Here is a 20,319-nt window from a genome sequence, read left to right as displayed (position 1 = left end):
GCTTCTTATGGTGGGGAGTGGGTATTGCCATCTGCCCCGCTCCTAATACCATCTGGATTAAGGTGAGGAGACGGCATTGCCACCTGCTCCGCTCCTAATACCAGCGTCTTATGGTGGGGAGTGGGTATTGCCATCTGCTCCACTCCTAATACCATCTGGGTTAAGGCGGGAAGTGGGCATTGCCACCTTCTCTGTTCCTAATACCAGCTTCTTGTGGTGGGGAGTGGGTATTGCCATCTGCTCCACTCCTAATACCATCTGGATTAAGGTGGGGAGAGGGCATTGCCCCCTGCCTACTCCTAATACCAGCTGGGTTAAGGTGGGGAGAGGGCATTGCCACTTGCTCCGCTCCTAGTACCATCTGTGTTAAGGCAGGGAATGAGCATTGCCGCCAGCTCCACTCCTAATACCAGCTGGGTTAATGAGGCGAGAGGGCATTGCCACCTCTCCTCTCCTAATACCATCTGGTTAAGGCGGGGAATTGGCATTTCCACCTGCTGCACTCCTAATATCAGCTGACTTAAGGAGTGGAGAGGGCATTGCCATCTGCTGCACTCACCTGGGTTAAGTTGGGGAGAGGGCATTGCCACTTGCTCCACTCTTAATTTCAGCTGGGTTAAGGTGGTGAGAGGGCATTTTCACCTGCTCCGCTCCTAATACCAACTGCGTTAAGGCAGGCAGTGAGCATTGCCACCTGCTCCAGTCCTAATATCAGCTGGGTTAAGTTGGGTGGGGGGCATTGCCACCTGCCTCATTCCTAATACTGGCTAGGTTAAAGCGGGAGGCGGGCATTGCCACCTGGTCCCATCCTGCCTTGGGTCTGGGCTTCCCACCATGGCACATTTTCTGGAGGGGCATGGTGGCCTTGCCTAAGTTTCCCTCCATGGCAGCACCCTCTGGTGGTGCACCAGGGTATAAAGTGAGTTGTCTGAAACACGCTTACTCAATTATATAGTAAGATAGAAAAATAGATATAAATAGTGATGAGCCAGAACATTGAGGCGTGGTACATGCTAGAGTCCCAAGATGAGGAGTAAAATCTGAAAATCTGCCATTACATCTGCTTTGGTTAGATCATTTCCAGATAATAATAATAACAACATTTGATTTATATACCACCCTTCAGGACAATGTAATGCCCACTCAGAATGGTTTACAAAGTATGTTATTATCCCCACAAAAATCACAGAACATGTCACCCTGGATGTTTAGAAGGATATGATTTGGATAAGATGTATGTACTAAACAAAATATTATATTACCTCATCCAATAAAAACTTTATAACAAAAAAAAAATCACCCTGTGAGGTGGGAGAAGCTGAGAGAGCTCCTAGAAGCTGTGACTGACCCAAGGTCACCCAGCTGGCTTTAAGCGGAGGAGTGGGGAATCAAACCTGGTTTGCCAGATTAGAGTCCCACACTCTTAACCACTACACCAAACTGGCCAGAAAGGTAGTTGTCCGGAGCGGGACCTTCCCGCCCCGGACTGGGCCCACCCAGGCCCCCCTCCAGACTGAGGCCAGGCCCCACCAATGCCCCCCCGCTCGCCAGACCCCCAGCGCTCACCTCAAGACCCGGGGGAAGCCGGCTCGAAGGAGCGCCGACGGGCGCGGCGGCGGAGCAGTGCCCGGGCGCGGCGCAGGCTGGAGGAAGCGGCTGGGCCGGGGAATGCCGGGCCGCCGCCGCCACCGCCGCAACCCCCGCAGATGGGCACCAGACCGGCGCCCCCAACAACGCGGGCGGCGGTGGGCGGGGAAAACCTCGAGAGGCCTCCGCCGAGGAGGCGGCTGGGTGGAGACATGGCGGCCGGGCGGGCCAGGCCCGGGCCGGGAAGGGGGAGGGCGTGGGTGCGAGCAGCGGAAGGGAAGCAGGCACCCGGGGCAGTGCGGAGCCAGATTGGGGAGCAGAAGGTTGGGAGGGCTCCCCAGTATGAAGAGACTGGCACGAGAAGGGTGAAGGAGAGGGGGTCGGCGGAGCGCAGGGAAGGGAGGAAGACAGAGGAGGCAGGCGAGCTGAGAGGAAAGGGGTGGGAACAGACAAGGAAAGGCACCAGTGACAGGACGGACAGCAGAGCACGGGGCGGGGAAAGGAGGGAGCACGGTGGCGGATTGGGGGAGAGGGGAGAAGCGGGTTGAGGCGGTGGCACAAAAGGGAAGAGCCCGAGGACGCGGAGGAGGAGAAGTTGGCGGGGAGAGCGCATACAGCCAGAGCGAGGAAGCGAGAGAGAGAGGGGAAACGGCCATAGGCTCTCCAGGCAGCTGGTAGGAGGCAGAAGCCAGTGGCTCAACTGCTGCCCCTGCCCAGTCTGAGGCCGAGGGAACTCCTTTGCCACCACCCCAACCGGGGTCCAAGGGTACGGCAGAGCAGGGGGGGCCGGCGGCGGGTAGGGCGGGGCCTCACAAACTGGTGGAGAATGCAGGCACTGGCAGCCCCGTGAGGCCCCCCCACCCTTACCTGCCCACCCCCGCAGGTTGGCGCAGCCCTCGCTCGCTGTTAAAGCCCGCCACCTTAAGCGCCCCAGGGACAACCGCGCCGTCCGGCAGCGCCAACCCCGGCATGGACCTCACCCAGTTCGGGCAATGGCTGACAGAGCATCAAGGGCAGCTGTTATGCGAGGTAGCCCAGCAACAGTTGGACGCCCAAGCCGCCCTCGCCTGGCAGCAACAGGACGCCCAAGCAACCCTGGTGCGAGACCTACAGCAGGTCCTTGCCCAGGCGGGGGCGGGAGCGGGTGTAGCCGGAGCAGGAGGCAGCGCCCCTGCCCCCCGTCCACCGTTCCAACTAGCCAAGCTGGGCCCGGAAGATGACGTTGATGCCTTCCTAGAGGCCTTTGAGCGCACAGCCGAAGCCGCCGGATGGGCCCCGGCCCAGTGGGCCTTCATACTGGGTCCGTACCTGACAGGGGAGGCTCAGGCCACCTTGAAGGCCCTGCCCAAGGCCGAGGGCACCGACTATGCCAAGTTGAAGGAGGCCATCTTGGACCGGTACGAAATAACGCCGGATACATATCGCCAGAGTTTCCGGGCCCTGACCCTGCAAAAGACGGACCGCCCCCGCACTCTCGTGGCCAACCTGCAGGACGCCGCCTACCGCTGGCTCAAGCCGACCACAGATGAGGGGCGACAAATCGCCGACCAGGTGGTCCTGGAGCAACTCCTCCAAGTGATCCCTACCCGAGCTAGGAACTGGGTGGCCTACAACAAGCCGGGCACCCTGAAGGAGGCCACCGTATTGTGGGAGAACGTGATGGCGGCGGAGACCCGGGAGCCTCCCCGGGGGGAGATCCGGCCCAGCGGGGAAGGGGGCTCCGCCACAGGGACTCGAGGCGGCCGGGCGAGACCCGGGGTGCGAGGGCCCCTGCCTGGCGCCAGGGGGCGGAACCCACCGGGAGCGCCGGTGGGGCCCCGGGCACCCTGGCCGGCGCTGCCGACACCAACCCCAGCCCCTGCAGCCCGACCAGGAGGGGGAGCCGGGAAGGAAACCAGCGAGAAAGGCCCCTGCTTCACCTGCGGGCAGTGGGGACATTGGAAGCGTGAATGCCCCCTCATGGAATGCGACCTTGGCTGGGACACCGCCCTGCCGGTCTCGCTCAGAACCTCGCAGCCCCCACCCATGCTGGTACATGTCCGGGTGGCAGGGCGGCGGCTGAAGGCCCTACTCGACAGCGGGAGCTCAGTGTCCATGATCCGGTCCCATCTCCTGCCCCCGGACCTCCCCGTGGTCCAGCAAGCCACCATTGCCTGCTTCCACAACCATATCGAGGAGTGCCCCGTCGTCCTGGTACCCGTCACTTACCAGGGGCGCACCTGGGACACCCCCTTGGCGCGGGTGCGGGCTCTCCCATACCCGGTCCTACTTGGAAGGGATGGCCCTCACTTCCGGCACGCCATGCGAGAGGCGCTTCCGGTGGTCGAGGGGGAGGAGGACGAAGAAGCCCTGGCCGGGGAAGAGGTGGACGAACCCGAGGCCAACCCCGCAGAGACCGAGGCGGCAGGTGCCCCTGAGCAGCTCCGCCAGGAGTGGGGGGGGGAGCCTCGGTTCGCGGCAGACCAAGCCAACGACCCCACCCTAGAGGATCTACGCCGGATGGTGGCGGTAAGCGAAGGGGCCTTCCTTGACCCCCGTCGGGCGGGAAGATGGCCCCAAGTCGTCCGGGAGGGGGGGCGTTGGTACCGGAAGGTGAAGGGAGCCCGGGGGGAGGTTTCCCAACTGCTGGTGCCTGCGGCCTACCGACCCGAGATCCTAAAGACCGCCCACGATCACCCCTGGGTGGGACACCAGGGCGCCAAGAGCACAATGGCCCGGATCGAAGCCCACTTCTACTGGCCCGGCTTGGCCAGGGACGTACGACGACACTGTCGGGCCTGCACCCTTTGCCAGCGGCTGTCCCATCGTCGCCCGGTTAAGGCCCCCCTTGCCCCGTTGCCGGTCATCGAGGAGCCCTTCACCAGAGTGGCAATGGACTTCGTAGGACCTCTACCCCGGACGCCGCGGGGGGCCCGCTACATCCTGGTCCTTATGGATTATGCCACCCGGTACTCCGAGGCCCTCCCAATGAGGGACATGGAAGCCCCCGGGGTGGCACGTGCGCTACTGCATTTCTTTGCCCATGTGGGCCTGCCGCGGGAGCTCCTGTCCGATTGTGGGAAGCCTTTCACAGCTCAGCTCACGCGGCACCTGTGTCGGACTCTGCAGGTCCGCCAAATTTTCACCAGCGTCTACCACCCCCAGACAGATGGGCTCGTGGAAAGGTTTAATCAGACTGTGAAATCTATGCTGCGGAAGCTGGCCCACGACCGCCCCCAGCAATGGGACTTATACCTAGACCCCCTGCTCTTCGCAGTCTGGGAGACTCCCCAGGCTTCGACGGGGTTTGCCCCATTCGAGCTCCTCTACGGACGCCGCCCTCGGGGCATTCTGGGGCTGGTGGAGGAACGATGGAGACCAGCGCCGGCGGCGGAAGCTTGGCCCATCCCCACCTACGTCCAGGAACTACAGGCCCGCCTAGCGACCTGTCGAGCTGAGGCGCGGGAACACCTCCAGGCAGCCCAGGAAGCCCAAAAGGCTTACTACGACCGAGGGGCCCGAGCGCGAGAGTTCCGGGTCGGCGATAAGGTTCTCGTCCATCACCGAGTCATGGGGCCTGGACCAGGGGATCCATGGAGGGGCCCTTACCCGGTCACCAAGGTCAAGGGGCCCTTGTCCTACGAGGTCCAGTGCGGCCCCAAACCCCGGCATCGGAAGCGGCTTCACATAAACGACCTAAAAGCGTGGCACAACCCCGCGACCCTACAGTGCAACCTGGCCCCGGAGCCCCTGGAACTCTCAGAAGGAGACCTACCCTGGGCGGCCGACGCATCAGTGGTGGAAGAGCCTGAGCTGGACCCCAACCTCCGGGCGGAACAGCAGGAGCAGGTGCGAGCCATGTTCCGCCAAGTCCCAGGGGTCTTCTCACGCCGCCCGGGGAGGACAGCGGTCATCTCTCATCCCATCCCCACCCCGCCAGGGCGGGTGGCCCAGGCCCCGTGGCGGCCTCTGCCGTGGAAGAAATGGGAGGTCGTAGCCCGGGAGGTGGAGGAAATGTTACGCCTGAACGTGTTCGAACCGTCCCGCAGCACGTGGAGGAGCCCCATAGTGTTGGTAGGGGAACCCGACAGCTCGGTGCGCTTCTGCGTGGATTACCGGCAGGTAAATGCCATCGCCACTTTCGATGCCTACCCCATGCCCCGGGCCGATGTCCTCATAGGCCAGCTAGGAACAGCCCAGTACCTCTCGGCCCTGGACCTCACAAAGGGGTACTGGCAGATCCCCATGGCACTTGAGGACCGCAAAAAGACGGCCTTCGCGACGCCTCAGGGCCTCTTCCAATTCAAGGTAATGCCCTTTGGGCTCCATGGGGCTGCGGCCACCTTCCAGCGGCTCGTCGACCACATCCTCGCCCACTGCCAAGAGCTCGCCCGGGCCTACATTGACGATATAATTATCTTCAGCCCCGATTGGCCCTCACACCTGAGGCACCTACGCATAGTCCTGGACGCCCTCCAGCAAGCTGGCCTCTGGGCCAACCCCCGCAAGAGCCGCATCGGGTTCCGTGAGCTGACCTACCTCGGATATCGGGTAGGCCACGGGGTGTTACGTCCTGTCCCCGACAAGGTGGTCACCCTAGAACAGAGCGCCCGCCCATGGACAAAACGGCAGCTGAGACAGTTCCTGGGGCTGGTTGGCTATTACAGCAAGTTCATACCAAGCTTCGCGAGCCTGGCCAGCCCCCTTTCCGACTGCCTCCGCAAAGGCCAACCCACCGCCATCCGGTGGGACCCGACCCGGGAACAGGCCTTCGAGACTCTCCGAGGGGCCCTGTCCACCGCCCCTGTCCTCCACAACCCGGACTTCAGGTGTCCTTTCATCGTCCAGACTGATGCCTCGGACGTGGGGCTCGGAGCGGTGTTGTCCCAGGAGGTAGAGGGGCAAGAACGGCCCGTCCTGTTCATCAGCCGGAAGCTGCAGCCAGCCGAAACCAGATACGCTACAGTGGAGAAAGAAGCCCTCGCCGTCAAGTGGGCCGTGGGCGCCCTGCAGTTCTACCTCTCGAACAACCCCTTCACCTTGGTCACGGACCATGCCCCCCTACTATGGATGGCCCGGATGAAGGACCACAATGCTTGCATCCTTAGGTGGTACCTCTCTCTGCTCCCTTTCAGCTTCACCTTGAGGCATCGACCAGGCCGGCTGCATGTGAATGCGGACTACATGTCGCGGATCCCCGAAGAGGCCCCGGAAGACCAGAAGGCTGGGCCCAGGGAGGGGGTGTGTCCGGAGCAGGACCTTCCCACCCCGGACTGGGCCCACCCAGGGCCCCCCCGGACCAAGGCCAGGCCCCGCCAACGCCCCCCCCCGCTCGCCAGACCCCCAGCGCTCACCTCAAGACCCGGGGGAAGCCGGCTCGAAGGAGCGCCGACGGGCGCGGCGGCGGAGCAGTGCCCGGGCGCGGCGCAGGCTGGAGGAAGCGGCCGGGCCGGGGAATGCCGGGCCGCCGCCGCCACCGCCGCAACCCCCGCAGATGGGCACCAGACCGGCGCCCCCGACAACGCGGGCGGTGGCGGGCGGGGGAAACCTGGAGAGGCCTCCGCCGAGGAGGCGGCTGGGTGGAGACATGGCGGCCGGGCGGGCCAGGCCCGGGCCGGGAAGGGGGAGGGCGTGGGTGCGAGCAGCGGAAGGGAGGCGGGCACCCGGGGCAGTGCGGAGCCAGATTGGGGAGCAGAAGGTTGGGAGGGCTCCCCAGTATGAAGAGACTGGCATGAGAAGGGGGAAGGAGAGGGGGTCGGCGGAGCGCAGGGAAGGGAGGAAGACGGAGGAGGCAGGCGAGCTGAGAGGAAAGGGGTGGGAACAGACAAGGGAAGGCACCAGTGACAGGACGGACAGCAGAGCATGTGGCGGGGAAAGGAGGGAGCACGGTGGCGGATTGGGGGAGAGGGGAGAAGCAGGTTGAGGCGGTGGCACAAAAGGGAAGAGCCCGAGGACGCGGAGGAGGAGAAGTTGGCGGGGAGAGTGCATACGGCCAGAGCAAGGAAGCGAGAGTGAGAGGGGAAACGGCCATAGGCTCTCCAGGCAGCTGGTAGGAGGCAGAAGCCAGTGGCTCAACTGCTGCCCCTGCCCAGTCTGAGGCCGAGGGAACTCCTTTGCCACCACCCCAACCGGGGTCCAAGGGTACGGCAGAGCAGGGGGGGCCAGCGGCGGGTAGGGCGGGGCCTCACAGTAGTATTTGACACACACCAAGCTCAAGAGATACAGATTACTAGAAAAGTTTGAAAGGGAGACATTAGTAACTCTTGTCCTAGCAACAGGTGAATGACATAGACCTCCAAGTGATTAAGTTGCTTTCTGTTTATCCAGACAGCAGAAATTTGGCATGTAAATTGGCCCACAACGGCATTTACTAGAATGGTCTAGTCAAAAGGGGGCTTAAATTCTTTCCCTGGAAATGGAAGGTAAAAGGGGGCTACTTTGATACCAATCAGAATACAAAGATTTGTTCCATATGTAGCCTAATACCCACTAGGGGGATAAAAGATGAAAATGGCGTGTGTGGGCGTATTAAACTTAACACTCAAAATATGAAGCAGACAGAGGGAAGCTATCATCCCAGTACAGATGAAGCAAAGCAGTACATGGATGAAATGTTGACTAAAATTTCCATTGCCACTTTAGACTTGAATTGCAGGGAAGCACTTCTATCGGGAGTTAGAAATATTAATCCAGGCTTTCAAAATTCAGCCTTAATTTACTAATATATAACAGTTCACTTTGTTGAATAGTTGTTATTACAAAGACCACCAGCCTTCTTCATTTCATTTGTAGTGCTGCCAGCAACTAATTAATGCCACAAGTCTACAATTAACTGTTTTTTATCTTATGAATTTACCCTATGGTGTATATTTGGGGGGGGGGGACTGTCTGGAAATGATTAATATGAACTGTTTGAAGCACAGTTACCAAATGATGCAGGGGTTAAAGTCCTCAAAATCACCTGAACGTTGTGCCCCTTTATGTCCATTCAGGACCATCAAAAGGAGATTGAAAGAGTAGTTTTAATTATCAAGGATGATGCGGATGATGATAATTGGCAATGCTTAGTGCATTTGTATTGACTGATTTAACATCTAGAAACTGCTGATACCTAATATTCTTTAATAATATTGTGTTTGAAGTTGAGGGGGAAGAGCATGTGCAGTGTACTGAACATGAACAAACATGTGAGGAGGAACTTTGACACAGTTTGCTTTCTCAAATAGGGAAAGATCTTTATTATACTTAAACCTAGATATTCTGCAGAGCACAGAATCACAGGGAAAAGTAATGTAACACAAAGGCTAGACAGAGCTATGAGAATAATAATAAAACTTTATTATTCAGGGCTACTGGAGACTTATAGTTGTCACCTCACATTCGCTTTATTGGGATGTGTGCTGGCACAGGCAACAGAGACAAGCCCTTCTCCATTCCTCCCGATAGTGATGCTGGCTTGCACCCTCACACAGGATATTGCACACCAGACACATGGCACACCAAACAAAGGATATTCCGAGTTTTTAATCATCTGGGTGGATTTCCCAAATCCCAATCCTAGGTTTGGAATTGCATCCTTTGTGGGCTCACTAGGCAAGCCTCTCTCCAATGGAGGTGGGGAACACGAATTGTGCTTAGCCTCTGACTTTATTGCCTCACATAGGTTAAATATAAATAAATATAAATATAAAATAAATAAACAAACATCCTTCTGCCCCCTTTTGACAGTTAGCAAAGGGTTGGAACTTCAGCTCTGCTCTTGAGATCTTTATGATTCCCCCCACCCTTTCCTGGGAAAGAGAATCTTCCTTAGGATCTAATTTCCTGGGGTATAATTAAGGTCTCTTTGTATCTCTTATCCATAAGACTCCCCACTAAGCAGAACATGTCTTCTGGATTCAAGAGTGGCACTATTGGAAATTCACATGGTTTGGGACAAGATGATTTACTGATGAAACAGCATGTTAGATGGGATTAATAAGTAAGTTCTGCCGAGCTAGAAAAACTTCGGCAGTATCCCAGCTTCTCGTGTTGTTAACAACAGTATATAGTATATTATTGATATACTATTATATTCCCTATCAAGCAGTGTGTTGGAGGAGAGGATTAACACATCAAGAGCATATAATCAGGTGGGCATTCTGCACTGTACTACTTTAACTAGATGTTTTCACATTCAAAGAACTGGATGATGTGACAGATGCCATTTGGGTACAAAAATTATTCTGTACTAATCCTATATACCCCATGGTTGTATTTGATATGCAGTTTACATTTCTCATGCCCAGAACATTGCAGTCTACTGGTAAGTGAGGAGGATTGCACATGCAGCTCATCAGCAGGTAGCTGAATCATGTTCATCTCTCGTTTAAACACATTTCTGCCCAAATGGTATTAGAATTGAGCTGAAAAAGTGATGTTGTGGTGTGCTGGCAAACCAGATGTGGGAAAATCTTCAAAGAATAGTGTTGGGATTCCCCCCCCCCTCCCAAATCTGAGTGTCTCTGAGTGACCCATTTCATTATTTTAAGGGGTTTCCTTGTGAAATGCAACTGCAGTAATCAGTTCCTGAGTAAGAGTATCACAGAAGAAGAAGAACTGGTCTCCTGGTAATCAGGCGCGAAAATAACATGCCGCTTTTGTAGTAATGAAGAGTTAAACAACAGCATCGGGCTCTGGCTTTGTTTCTCAGATTCCTAACTGAAGGACTTGCAACTTTTAAAGGGTTCATCAGCCACACCATCGCATTATCATTCAGAAAGCTACATCACACATGAAGGCGAGTAGAGCAACTGACAGAAAAGATGAGAAGTGGTAAGAATAGCTCTGGGCAATGCTGCACCCTCTCCTCTCTACACAGCAAATAGTTGTTATTCTCAAGTTCATAACTAGAAACATCAGCCTTTTGGAGACTTTCTACTCCCCCCCCCCACTCCAATGCATTGCTTCTATCAGTCCAAAAACCCACACATAGAATGTGCAATTGCAATTTCTGAAATGACAGACTGTCTTGAAGTTTCCTCTGTACTGGATGGCTTCCATTATAATCATAATCAGTAAAGGCACATAAACGAATTACAAGGACATTGTTAAGAATGAATTACAATGCATAATATGCATATGACCCTCTTGGTCATGATACAATGGCAGCGTTTCAGGGGGCAGAAAAAATAATAGTAGTATAACTGTCCAATTGGCCCTAAACAGTAATGTTTCAGGCAGTTTAGGATTCTGGTCTAGTTCATGTATTTATTTATTTGCTGATCTTACTTTTTACGTTTAAGAAGAAAAACCTGAAGTAATACATTTTATTATCTCACATAAAGTAAAGAAAAGTGTTATCCTCTCCCTCGGCCCCAATTCACATGGGGAAAAGGAAGAAGAACCTCATGTGTTTATGATGTAAAGTTCTGTTTTCAAAGCTGGTTGACTGGACATGGAGAAAGAATATGTGTATGTATGTTTGTGTGCACACCCACATGCCAGAGTGTGTGCACATTTGTGTTGTTAATTGGAATTGTTTAGAACTTCAAAGTCAGATTCTGGGACATTTGGACTGTTTTGCTATAGGACACATATTCAGATCACTTAGTGTAGGTTAATTACTCCAAAACATCTTTCTCTTTTTTTTAAAATAAAATTTTATTCAACTTAGTTAAACAGATAAAACGTAACAATGCAACAATACTATACAATCAACCAGCAGATATGACAAAGTCATCTCATAAGTCTAAAGCATTGACATATTGACATATTTATAATATTAATGAGAAATAACAAGTCTTTTAGTACCAAATAGATCTTGCATTGATTTAGGGAAACCAAAAAAAGGATAATGGTTTAGGAGGATGAATGTCATTAACAATTAAAAATTCAAAAAATGGGAACCATTTAGACACAAAGTTGGTTTCTTTTGGGCAGAGGAGAGCTTGATTAATAGTTTCCAAAATCTTTTCTTGAATGTAAAAATCCCATAGCTTAAGTATCCAACCATCAGTGGATGGAATTTTGGGTGATTTCCAATTAGAAGCCAGCAATAACTTGGCTGCCATTAGAAAATTACAGATTAACTCTTTCCGTATATTAGGGATGTCTACAGTCTCCCATTGGTTTAAAAAAATTAGTTTGGGGTCAAGGGGGATTAAATATCCGGTGATCTCTTGTATATTCCTAAGAATTTCCTTCCAAAAATTCTCAATGTAGGGACAAGCCCACCAGCAATGTGCAAAAGTGCTTACTCCCCCACACCCTTTCCAACAAAGTGGACAAAACATCTTTCTCAGTACAATTCTAAAGGTTGGTGAGTCAGGAGTGCTGTTTACACTGATGCAGCTGGCTGAGTATCCTTTGTTCTGTCGACTAAGGAACTAAGGCCATACCAACAGCACTAGAGTACATAGCAGAGCAGCTGATGACACCCACCAATTACAGAGCAACAAGTCGATGTCCGGGATTAATTTCTGTCCTGACAAAGTGGTCTGATCTGTGTTACTGATTAAGAGCTAGGACTCACAGGATATCCAGATAGTTGTTCTGGATTAATTGTATTCTTTTATGTAAAGCTTTAGGTCTATTAGCTTTCCAAGTCTCAATCCATTTCATTTTCCTCATAAAAATATTGTGTCTTGAGTACTACTGGTTTTGAACAAAGAAGCCTGGGAGGCAGCTGCGTTATGTTATTTCTGCATGATTTTTCATCACGCCTGAAGTCTCTAGATTTTGTAGAATATAGGTATCTTCTATGTTCAGTGTTTGCTTCTCATGTTGCAATATAAAGCTAATCTATTACAAAAGTAACCTTAGTTGAATATGACCCATTGCTGACTTTAGATCAATGAAAACCAGCTGCTAGGTAGAATTGGAAGTATCTTGAATTTACAAGTTTAGAGTTGGTGTCACTGAGTCTGCATATATTGGCAAGGATGTCCTAGGTAAATAGGTTGATGTTGCATTCTTTATGACATACGCATTTTTTAAAAAGACAATTGTCACACATTTCATTACTGTGTAACCTGGAAAACTGACTTTGAGTTCTGTGAAAGGATTTCCCATCAGAAGTCCTGCTTTTCCCCATATAGCACAGGGAAAATTTAAGCAAGAATAAAAATATTCTAGCAATAGAATCTGGGTCTGAGTAAAAAGCCATACAAGCCAGGATAAATAAAGGATAAGATAAAATGACAAGAACAAAATAACTTAGTTTTCAGATGAACAAGAACTAAGTTAATTTACACACACCCCACAGACACAACTGAGGTTAATATTAACAACCAACAAAAATGATTTTAACTGTTTTAACCTGTTCATTTCAAGGAAAAACTCCTTCCTAGGCTGATTTATTACATATAAATAAAGCACTGTACTGCAACATGTTACGTTTAGTTTGGCAACCAGAAGGAACCTTTGTGGGTGGGGAGCTACGTACATTGCTCAGTGATGTACAATGTCATGATATCCGAAGTAATGTCATGACACTCTAGGAATGTACTCAGCTCTATGCTTTTTAACCATAGAGCTGTATGAATTCCTAGAGCATTGTGACATCACTTGCTTGTACAAACTGGAAGTGATGTAGTGACTTTGGTCTCCACCCCCTGATCCTACTGGAGGCAAAACACCCAGGTTGTTTCCACACGTTTTACCTGGCATTGGAACATTGCACAAAACATCCGGAAGACAGCGGCTTGTTGTGTGAAATCACGCCAGGAAGACGCTGTCATCTGGGAGTTTTGCTCGAAATCGCATCTTCCTGGTGCGATTTCGTGCAAGAAGACACTGTCTTCCGGGTGTTTTGCGTGATGTTTTGGCAGCAGGTAAGACGTGTGGAAACGGCCTTGGTGAGGCCTGCAGCCAGGGGTGGGTGGGAGGAAAAATGCAATCCAAATTACATCTAGACCCAGCAGCAGATTTTTCTGGGATACTGTAACATATTTTTACTCAAGAATTTATAATAACAGTTCTTTTGTATACTGCTCTTCTGGACAGATTAGTGCCCACTCAGAACAGCATACAAAGTCAGTGTTATTAACCCCACAATACAGCTGGGGAGCTGGGGCTGAGAGGAGTGGCTTACCCAAGGCCATCTGGTGAATTCACGGCTGCAGTGGGATTCAAACCAATGAAATGCTGTATCACAGCTCAATTTCTTAACCACTATACTACATCACCTCTGATTTAACCAAAGCTCTGATACCTTATTTAAAAATGTATATATTGTGATGACTGTGCATAGTGTCTTCTCCCCATTCATGCTATAAAATATAACAACTGAAAGGGCTACAGAGAGGACTAATTATTAGCTTTTCATATAGGGACTGTGAGGGACTAGAGGGGATCTTTGCCTGAGGCCCCATTGTCCTGAGTTTCCCAGGTATGGCCACTGCCTGGCTCCTCTTCTTAACCAGTTTTATGGAGACACTGGGTTAGAGGAGAATGCCCTGTTGGAAGAAGCAATGTCCAGTGTAAAAAGAGAAAGAGAAGAAGACCCTGCAGTCTAGTCAGATAGGAACATAAGGTCAGCAGCACCTCTCTTTCTATTGAGTGTCATTTCCTTGTCTTGTCTCCAGACTGATACTTTCAGGGTAATCATCCTGTTTCTTCTCGGATGCTCTCTCAGTCAGCTAGAAGTCTATATCTCGCCACTTTACTATCAAGTACATTAGTTCCTAAATAAACTTTCTGAACTCTTTAATCAGTTTGTGTGACTACTGTTGTGTAGATACTCTGCTGACATACTCTAGGTGACAGATGTTCTTTTTAAGTTATGAAGAGATTGCCTTGTTTCAACTGAAAGGGGTATGGAGGAGGGGATTTGGCCTCAGCAGATGCATGTACTTGATAACATTCTCACCTTTCCCTCATAGAATAATTTGCAAGGGGAGTTAGAACTGTAAGAACATATCTGAGTGCATACTGCATCACATGGATTTCATCTGAATGTGTATTTGGATACTTAACAAAGAAGACATATACTGCAAGCAATGTCAATATATCACCTACATTCTGATGAGTATTTGTATATGCTCCTCTAAACAACTGAATTTTTAAAAAGAGTCTACACTTCTCACTATCAATAATCAATATGGGGAGATTAAGCATGCTTAAATCCCACTGAAATCAATGGGAGTTAAGCACTGATTCCAATCTGCTTAATATTTTCTGGATCGCTCTCAATGTGTGTATGCACTGTGGATGCATTGCAAATTTATTTCACAGTCTTTAAAAGTCTACTGGCATGGATCCTAAGCAGAGCGAATGGATATGTACTAGAGAAAGCAACTTCCCCACCTTCTTCACTAAAATTATGCTTCTTTGGATTCGCTAACCCAAAGGGACTGAGTAGGAGGGGCAATCTAAGAGACGCAAGCTTTTGGTAAAGCTTGCCTTCCCCCCATACACAGATGGAAAAGCTGATTCTTTTGAAGGAGCTGCTGCTGCACAAACGGAATGGCACCATAGGATCCAAACCATTTTGTTGATATGCATCATTCTCTCACAAAAAAATCTTCAATGACTATGTTTTCTTAACTAAAGGTATCTTCTGTATTTTTTAAAAGAATCACAGGGCAGAAAAATGATTTTCTGAGTCAGTGAGCATTTTCTGGTCCTATTGCTGATGTTAAATGAGCTTTCTGTTCTCTGTTCTTCAATTATTAAGATTTCTTTGCAAAGAGAGACTTTTAAAAATAGCACTTCTCAGTTCACAAATGTATACTTTTTGGGTTGGTGAAATATATTTCATGCAGGAATATGAGACAATGAGGAGAAAGAGATAACAGGGAAATGGACATAAGATTAAACAGTCTACTATTAAAGAACCACTATATTAAAATATCTTTGCATGTAATGTGCATGTAAAATTTTCCTTTTTCTTCCAAAAGTATTTCTTGATACTGATACAGAGTATAAAACAGAGAATATATTTATATAAAACAGAAAATTAGTTCCCTGTTTTTTATTCAGCATTGTGGCATGCAACTGACTGGCATTGGTTTTAGTTTGTTTGATTGTATCAGAACTTTAGGTGCTGGAATTTTATGATTTTTCTATTTTATTGTGTAATTATTTTGTCATATAATTTGAGCCTCTTCTGTAGAAGCATGTTAAATGAAGGAATAAATAATATGTCATGTGGAAATTTGGTACCTCTTTTCTCTGGGCAACTCCTACCGTAAGGGACTAAATCTTTTGTGCTGGCCCTCCAAACTACAGGGAGCAATGATGATCCATGTAGGTTCAAATAACTAGATTGAGAGGATAGCAAGTATTGAAGTTAATCTAGTTGAATCTGTATAGTTGACTCACTGCTGGTGGTGGTGGTGGTGATGGTGATCACATTAGCCAATCACGCAGTCTCTACCTAACCTACTTGGTAGGGTTATTGGGAGAATAAAATGAGAGAGAATAATGTAAGCTACATCGGATCCCTATTGGCGACAACTGTAGATGTAAATGAAGTAAATAAAAAAACTGAACTACTTTGATGTAAGAAACATTAGTTCAAATACTTGCATACCTATCTTTGAATCCATGTTCCCCACATCCTAACACTCTACCACGATACAACTTTTCTTTATAATATTGTACAACGTCCATCTTGCAGGAAACAATTTGACATATAGGTACTGATTCCAGCCAGCAGATATAAGTTACTGCCTTTGGGGATCTCCTCTGCCAAACATGTAATTGATGTGATGATGCTAATAAGCTGTTAAAGAGAGGGGGGAATGAAATCCTGGATACTTCCCCATCAAATGGCTTGCACTCTTCCCAGGTGTTTGACGGCTTTTTTTCCTCATTCACCACCAGCAGTGTCCACCCCATGTGAGCTCACATCCACAAGGCTGCATCTTCATTTCAAAACTCACACACATCTGGATAGCTGAAGAAAAGTAGAGTTTCTCATTTACTGAGTCCATAGAGCTACATGCTCTGGTAAAAAAGCCTGAACGTTCCCCTTTAAATGGAAGTTGCTACATTATAATGAAATTTCAAAGCATCCCTGAAGTATTTAACATTTTTTCTTTGCTGATTAAAATCTGTTGTAGATGATAATTATGCTGTTTTTTATCACTCAAACACTCAAAAGTGATTTTCAGATCTTCAAGTAATTTATAGCAGATTTCCGCTTCTCAAAGGGTCTCATTTTGTTGAAAGTCTGCCTAGATTATGCCCTTTTGTCGTGTTCTCTGTAAATGCTAAATCAATGCAAAGTGAATAGATTTCTATTTCTAAAAATACGCTATTCCACAGGAAGAAGAATTAAGGAAGAGTGGGGAAGCCAAATATGCACACTTGAGTGATGAACTACATGTATTAATTGAAGTGTTTGCCCCGCCCGGGGAAGCTTATTCACGGATGAGTCATGCATTGGAAGAGATTAAAAAATTCCTTGTTCCAGTAAGTTGCTTGTAGCATTTTTACAAATATACATTTTGATAGTTCTGTTACGCAGAGTGTTGCACTTGAAAATTATAACCAGTGTTGCTTGCGGGTTTTTCTAGCTGTAGGTATTGTCTTGAACACAGGTAGAAGAATATCACATAGCTACACAATGCTTACACAATCCTTGGTTTGTCGGTATTTAAAATCACTTTTATGAATTCTCAAGTGATCCAAGAAGTGCTGGGTTTTGATCTATGAAGCCCTAGGTGGCTTGAGTCCAACTTTAGATATCCAAACAATGTGAACAAACCAATCAATGTACTATGATTAGATTAGTCTGTATTATTTCACACCAGTAATCATTTGCTTACCTGGAAGGCCTGGCATCAAAACTTGGCATAGCTGGACATTTGCCAAAGGCAAGGCCTTACAAGAGAGCCCGCTACTGGCCCATTCTTTCCCACCAGAGATGGGAGATTTCTGCAGAAGCCCCTGCAGTGTAGTGTAGGGCATTGTCTTAGATTATTTAAAAGGGAGGTTGAAGAAATTATAAAGGATGGCTGTCAATTAATCTTGATAGCTGAATTGAACCTCTTTCTCAACAAGTGCTGAGTAGCAGTCAGCTCAGCAGGTAAGGGCTGTTGCCAATGGGCCCTTCTTTTGTAGGCTTCCGTTCCCTTGGCCGCTATGTGAAATCAATGTCTTAGGGTTTCTTTCTCCTAGGATGCTGCAGTATCTCATATTTCTATTCCTCCTACTAAGAATGCTGTCTTTACAGATACTTTAAACAGAATAGCTCAATTTGCATCTGGACATAATGCCTTTTTCTCACTACTGGATAGCACTGATATTATCAGTTTGCATGATATCAACTGAGCCATCTCTTGCTGTCATCTAATCTATCTATAATGTCACCCAATCTATCTATAACCTATCTGTGCTTCCTTGTTCCAGTGCCTGAATGTGCAAGCATAGTATAGCAATGCTGTCTGTACCACACATGCTTCTAATAGTCCATATTTGACTGGCACTAAGGAGCATTCATCTTCAATGCATGGAGAACATTACAGTTAACTGAGAATTCTTTGGTGTGTGGGGGGTGGGGATTACTAACTTTATCAATACAAAACACTTTAATTAAACTCCCAAGTATGAAACTCCCTGAGTGGATCAATTATATCAATATAGATTAGAATTCAGCATTTAGATGTGCAGTAGCATGAGAGATATCTTAATATACAGAGTGCATTCATTTATGAATATTTACTTACTTGCATTGGTATCATGACATCCAGTAACAGTTATCGTCTGTTTTATATTTCTCATAGTACTATGGCACATTGGCTATTGACTCTAACAAGCATAATCCTACTTCTTAGAGGCAAGCTACTGGATGAGATCCAACATACACCAGAAGTTTATTTAGACCCATTCCTGCTTGTTGGTTACTAAATTTGCCTGACAGATAAAATCTGTTATGCATATGGATTGTGACTTGTGGCCTCATGTAATAGGAATATTTTTATTGTAGATAAAGACTGTTACCTCAAATTGATTGCAGCTGTGGAGGAATATAAATCTATCTCATAGTTAAACGAGTCCCACTGCAATCCCACTGTCCCTATGATCTTTCCTTTGAGTGTTCTGCCTCTGGTACAGGCCAGATGTGTGCAATTGAGGAAGAGTGTAACAGCAGAAATCCTTCGTTGTAGAAGTTCCAAGCATTCTGTGCTATTAAGATGCATTAATACTAGCCTGTTTGGCAAACCTTGACACTTGAGAGTCAGCATGGTGTAGTGGTTAGAATGTCAGACTAGAATCTGGGAGACCCAGGTTTGAATCCCCACTCTGCCATGGAAGACTGCTGGATCACCTTAGGTCAGTCACACCCTCTCAGCCTCATCTGAGAGGGTGAGAGTGATCTTAAGACTACCAGGGTTGTTGTGGGGATAAAGCAGAGAAAAAAAAATTTTGTAAGCCACCTTGGGCCCTGTTGGGGAGAAAGGTGGGGTATAAATAAAATAATTTAAAAATTAAAATAATAATAATTTGAAATAATTAATATTTAATACAAATAATAATTTTAAAATTAAAAGCCTACATGGCTTATTGCCCACCAGCCATATATACACTTGATAAGCTTGTAGTTTTTGCTCTCTGAGTGTGGCTACAAAAATGTGATCGGGTTATAAATGGCTAGCCACAATATTTGGCTACTGGGCTGCATTTGACTTGGATGAACACAAGCTATGTTGGGTTATTTATTAGGATATCTACATTACTCATCTCTGCTTTTATTAGCAGTGAGTTTTGCTGTGTCCTGCTTTAATATTAGTATTTTTTATTTAAATCTACTGCAACAAGGTGATAAAAGAGTATTCAGGGAAATGCAGAACAAATATGGTCTGTTTTAAAGATCAAGAGTCTTCATAGCCTTTGATTTCAGTATCATTTGAAATTTATACCATATAATATAACAAAAATTGGAAAACAAACCCTTCTCAAGTAATTATAAGGTTTAGGATCTGGTTTACTGTAGCAATAATCAGCCAGAACAAGTAGCAACCTTATTTTATGACTTGTTTGTTAGCTTTATCCTTTGCTGCTTCATTTCAGATTTATCATATAACTAACAAAGCTGTTATTAACCAGCTGCATGCTGGACTGCATAAGCTTGCACTAGAGAACTTGGTCTTTGTTCTGCTTTTTACAATACATCTTTAATTTGTTTTATGGGGACTTGCTGTTTATAAAAAGCTTATTTATTGTGGTAGCAAATAGGTTGACTTCCATTACTAAATTGAAAGAGAGACACACTAACCTTTTTATATACTGTGTAGATGAGAGCCACTTTGCTGCAGTGGACTGTGCAGCTGGAATGAGACATTATAGGAGATGTGTGGCTGCTGCCAAACACAGCAGTCCCATCTCCTCTTTTCATATTTCCCCTCTAACGTCTAGTAATATGAAAAGTATGAAATGGCTTCATCATACTCCAGAGTTTCACTACCCTCACGCCACTTCATTGGCCACTACTTGTAGGCTGTGGAAATCCACAAACAATGCTGATGTCATATCTCTTCTTGTCTGTTACACACATCACCAGGAAAAAAATGAGATGCAGGGCTGCTGTTTTGGGCATCAAAACTGCACCTAAGGAAAAAATGTCTGTTCCCAGAATGGAAAAGATGATTAAATCACAAACCTTATTTACAAATGTGAAGGAGCTGTTTTAGGCATGGAAGGAGTTGAGTAACGTTTTAGAGAGAAATAATGAATAGAATAGAGCTTGTTCTAAGTGACACATCCTCATTGGTGATGTAATGTCTGGCATGAGTACTTGCCACAAGTATTGATCATTGCAAATGA

General features: G+C 48.0%; 1 protein-coding gene across 2 annotated transcripts in view; it reads left to right on the top strand.

The window, feature by feature from the left end:
* The window catches only part of KHDRBS2 (KH RNA binding domain containing, signal transduction associated 2), a 551,370-nt gene that overhangs the window by 298,139 nt on the left and 232,912 nt on the right, over positions 1–20,319 (top strand). For both annotated transcript variants that reach the window (XM_055000857.1, XM_055000848.1), the window contains exon 4: positions 16,819–16,965. In XM_055000857.1, coding sequence (XP_054856832.1) covers positions 16,819–16,965 — 147 coding nt within the window. The remainder of the gene's footprint in view (positions 1–16,818; positions 16,966–20,319) is intronic.

Source organism: Eublepharis macularius, chromosome 1 (assembly GCF_028583425.1).
Source record: "Eublepharis macularius isolate TG4126 chromosome 1, MPM_Emac_v1.0, whole genome shotgun sequence".
In the NCBI taxonomy this organism is placed as follows: domain Eukaryota; kingdom Metazoa; phylum Chordata; class Lepidosauria; order Squamata; family Eublepharidae; genus Eublepharis; species Eublepharis macularius.
This window is presented reverse-complemented; position numbering and strand designations above follow the sequence as displayed.